We start from the raw sequence: 4,496 nt of genomic DNA on the forward strand, positions 1-4,496 counted from the left end.
TGTATATATATATATATATATGGTTTTAACATTCTTATATACTGTATAAAAGTTTGGGGTCAGTAATTTTTTTTAGGATGCATCACGGTTTTCACAAAATATTAAACCACAAAAACTTATAATAATAAAAAATGTTTCTTGAGCAGCAAATCAGTATATTAGAATGATTTCTGAAGGATCATGTGACACTGGAAACTGGAGTAATGATCACAGGAATAAATTACATTTTAAAATTTATCAAAATGGAAAACAGTCATTTCAAACTGTAATACTTAACAATGCTATTGTTTTTTTGTTTTTTTACTGTATTTTTGATGAAATAAACACACATTTTTGGTGGGTAATTGCATTGAGATGCTAACTAACAGATATTACATGTGACTCCACTATCTCGCTCACCCACTGCAGCATCAACAACCCGTTTAACCAGCAGCAGTCAAAAGGATACTTTGAGAGTCTGGTTTCTTTAGGGTAAAATGTGCATACTCACATAAATAATGGTTGATCCCACCCGGTTTGTTTCTACTGTAACCAGTTGTGTTTTTCAAAACAAAACAATGGTGGTGATTATACATGATGTCAACAGTTATTCTGACAGTACAGAATAAAAGTGTCAGAAGTCACACTCAAGAATGTAATTATACATTCAGACTGTCTGACGTTTTGTTATACAAGAGAAACCAATGAGGTTTCACAGAGGGCCTTTGGCTGTTTGTTTTCCACATTTGGACTGGGTTCTGGGCTGTTGGAAAACCCATTTGTAGCACAGCGGGAAAACCTGCCACTCCTACGAATGCATGGAGAAGCACAGTCGAGCTCTCAGCCACTAGTGTGAATCAGGAAGGATGATGCAGTCCGACTGTTTGTCTTCAGGCCTGCAAAAAACTGTCATATAACTTCCTTGCAAAAAATGTCCTCCGTTACTGTGGTGAGCTCTCTTACACAGAACAGATGTTTTACTACGTACTTGTATCTCTTCTACTAGTATACTCACAGGACTGTGAAAGATCTGCGATTTCTGGGGTTTAAATAATGCTTTCAACTGGGCTAAGTGGCTAGCAGCAAGAAGAGAGACCTTTTTAGAACAGTGGTTCCCAACTGGATTTGCTTCAGGACGCAGAATTTTGAAAGCACAGTACCGAAATTGCTTAGTATACACAAAAATGCCCTTATTAAACTTAAATAAATAAATAAATAAAATGTATTATAATGAACTGCATAGGTCCAAACAAATAAATAAATAAGGCAATAATTAACCATATAAATAAACATAAAACTAATTGTAGCTGGCACATTTTTGACACATTTGCATTTAGTGTAGTCCGGGTTGTGACAGATGAATTTGCAGGGTTTCTCAAATCTCGCCCTGGTTGGCCAATGTGCTGCAGCGCTTAGCTTCAACCCTGATCAAACTCACTTACCTGTGATTTTCTAATGATCCTGAAGACATTGATTAGCATGCTCAGGTGTGTTTGATTAGGGTTAGAGCTGATCTCTGCAGGAAAGTGGATCTCGTGGGCCAGATTTGAGGATCCCTGTTTTTTATGCATGACCTTTTATCAACAACTAAACATATAGGAGATGATTTAACCTTCATTTTAAAATAATACATTTGATTAGCCTATACATTTTTGCTATCCTAACTATGAATGATTATATGATTTGTTGCATGTTAATATTTCCATTTATTTAGCAATGGTTTGCACTCCTGTCTACTATGACTCATAACAGACCTGCAATCCATTTTTGGGTTTGGATCCACCAGTTGAGAACACCTGTTCAGAAGACAGTATATGGTTGTAAAAATACATTTATACCAAAGTGACTGGCGTTCTCTTAAAATAAAATAACAATTTCTTATTATTGTTTGACAGTACCGAGAGCAGCCACAAGGGGAGGACAGCACCATACTCATACATAATTGAGCCACTCTCATTATTTATGGTTCTCATAGCAGTTAATTTTCTGTAATAATAAACTGATGGGGAAGAGTGCTTGTATTAAATATAGCACATGCATGGTTTATATGCACTATGGGCTTGAACAGTGATTGAGGAAAAGAAAACTCTCATTGGAAGAGCCTATATATATATATATATATATATATGGAAGAGCCAATATAAAGGAACACTATAGAACAAGAAAGTGAACCTTGTCTTACAAAATGAACCCATCCAATCTAATAACTCCCACCACATACTGTACAGAAGCTGCCCACACTGTAATAGATTCCCTGCAGTTGGCACCAGTTACTGTGGGCTGCAGGCATCAGTGCAAGCACTGCTTGCAAAAGGTTATTGTCATGCTTTAGCCTTGAATACAGGCAGTTTCCAAATGGCAGTAGTATCATAAATTCCAGCTTGGTGCAGCTCATAACTTACTGTGTTTGGTGAAACAGGGCAGAGATGTGCTGATTGTGTCCCTCAGGTATCGCTGTCAGTGAGCTTCAACTAACAACCACGGTTTCTATTTAGAGGCAGGTTTATCTGCATAAAATCTGCTGAGGAAAAGACCATCTGACTGATATTAGAAACGACCAGTTTCAGTTTTTATGTGCCTTTTAGGGGCAGGTTTATCTAAAATAGTTGTAGAGTGTAGACTGTGGCTGTACCTCTAAAATCGCCCCTATACCCTCATTCACTATTCCCTTCATAAATATAGTCCACTGAATGAGTGAATGAAAACAAGTGAGAATTCGGACACGAGTGCTGTGATTGGCATCTTCTAGCAAGAAGCGGATTGGCGCGATGCTCACAGTGCATGGATATTCTATAGCGGTTCAGTGTATATCAGTTATACATTCATTGTTGAAGTGCATTATGGGGTTGAATGAGCACATTTGATGATATCCACTTTGGTTTCGGACACCACTACAAATGGCTGAACCTCCTCAAAAAGTGCAATATATAAGGTATAGGGCAAGGGTTCTCAACTCTGGCTTATACCAAACAAACACTTTCCTGCAGACTTTAGCTCCATCCCTAATCAAACACACCTGAACAAGCTAATCAAGGTCTTCATGATTACTAAGTTACAGACAGCTGAGTCTAATCAAGTTTTGAGCTAAGCTCTGCAAGAATTTCTGTCTATCCAAAAATGAAAAGTACTATTTTTTTACATGTAACTCAAATTTTTTTTGATGTATATTTAAGCAAAATCTTGTTTTATGTATTAGGTCATACTGGGGCACACGATTTTACCTCTTCTGAGTGGGTAAGCCTTTCATTATTATTCCAAACATATGCAACTTGACTGAAGAACAAAGATTTCCTAATGGTTTGGCCCTAGAACTTGATAATACCTTGAGTACTATAAGTAGTTCACTTCAAAGACTCTGTCTGCTGTGGAAGATCAACATTTACAGCTAAACTTTGAGCCCTACAGGTCACAGATTCCAGCTCTTTCCAAATATAATAGCTACTAATGGAATCTCAAGTAAGTCCATTTATCATTTTTACTCATGTATGTTTCATATCACATAGTATACGACTATTAATCAAATTTGATCAGATGGTTGATCAGATGGTTATACCATATTAATATCCCAAAAGTCTGAGATCAATAGTGATCTTTCTATTTTTTTAATTTTATTTTAATTTATATGGTTGTTTTTGCAAATTATATTACTAGCATAATTTAAGTCAGATTAAAAATGTTTTGTCAATTTTGTAGATAGTGAAAGGTAATCCAAAATATTCAGGGGAGTCGCTATAACCGTTTATTAGGGCACAGAATACGAGTCAAAGTGAAATACCGCTGTGGTCCAGAAAAATATTACTGATAAAGTGTCTGACAATGGAGGTTACCGTATAGCGAACTGATAATCATTTTCCCTGATAATATTTCAGCAGTCATGTATGTGTTTTCTGTTTAGAATCAGATCTAGCGATGCTAGATTCGCGAATGGACCACTCTTTTGATCCATTTGGTCAAACTGGTTTACAGCAAGGTTTCGTGATTGATTATTATTCATCATTATAATTCAAAGTTCACTCACACACTGATGCGAGTGCAGCACACTCCGAAATGGTAACAATCAGGGTTGGGCAAAGATACATCAAAATGTATTTTAAAATAAAATACCAAATACCTTAAGTTCAAGTGTATCAAAATAAACTACAAAATACAGCAGCCACACCAAGTATCAAAATAACCCACTGTATTTTTGTATTTTAAAAATACTAAATACTTTTACAAGGGAGCATGAAATTTCTTCACAAACCTTCTATCAATTGGCCTATTTGAGCTATCCCTTCACCATTGCACTGACTCAGATGATTAAGTAAACAATGTTTGATAGCAACACTTTTTCTCTTCCCGAGTCATGCAATAAATCTGACATATGCAACCGGTTAAAAGATCACATACTCTCATATCCCTGTGATCTCCCAGATGACGGTTAGTTTTAAAGCAACCAACAGTTTAATGTTTATCAGTTTGCGAATGACTCGTAATTGTATCCTAATTTAGTTACTTGGTGATTGGTAACGAAGGGC

General features: G+C 36.3%; 1 protein-coding gene across 1 annotated transcript in view; it reads left to right on the top strand.

Annotated features, from left to right (window-relative positions):
- The first annotated feature begins 3,082 nt into the window (after window positions 1-3,082).
- The window catches only part of LOC107696386 (protein delta homolog 2-like), a 45,385-nt gene continuing 43,971 nt past the window's right edge, over window positions 3,083-4,496 (top strand). The window contains exon 1 of the mRNA XM_016496696.1: window positions 3,083-3,213. Coding sequence (XP_016352182.1) covers window positions 3,097-3,213 — 117 coding nt within the window. The 5' untranslated portion in view covers window positions 3,083-3,096. The remainder of the gene's footprint in view (window positions 3,214-4,496) is intronic.

This window comes from Sinocyclocheilus anshuiensis, unplaced genomic scaffold (assembly GCF_001515605.1).
Source record: "Sinocyclocheilus anshuiensis isolate Anshui unplaced genomic scaffold, SAMN03320099.WGS_v1.1 scaffold963, whole genome shotgun sequence".
NCBI classification, from domain to species: Eukaryota; Metazoa; Chordata; class Actinopteri; order Cypriniformes; family Cyprinidae; genus Sinocyclocheilus; species Sinocyclocheilus anshuiensis.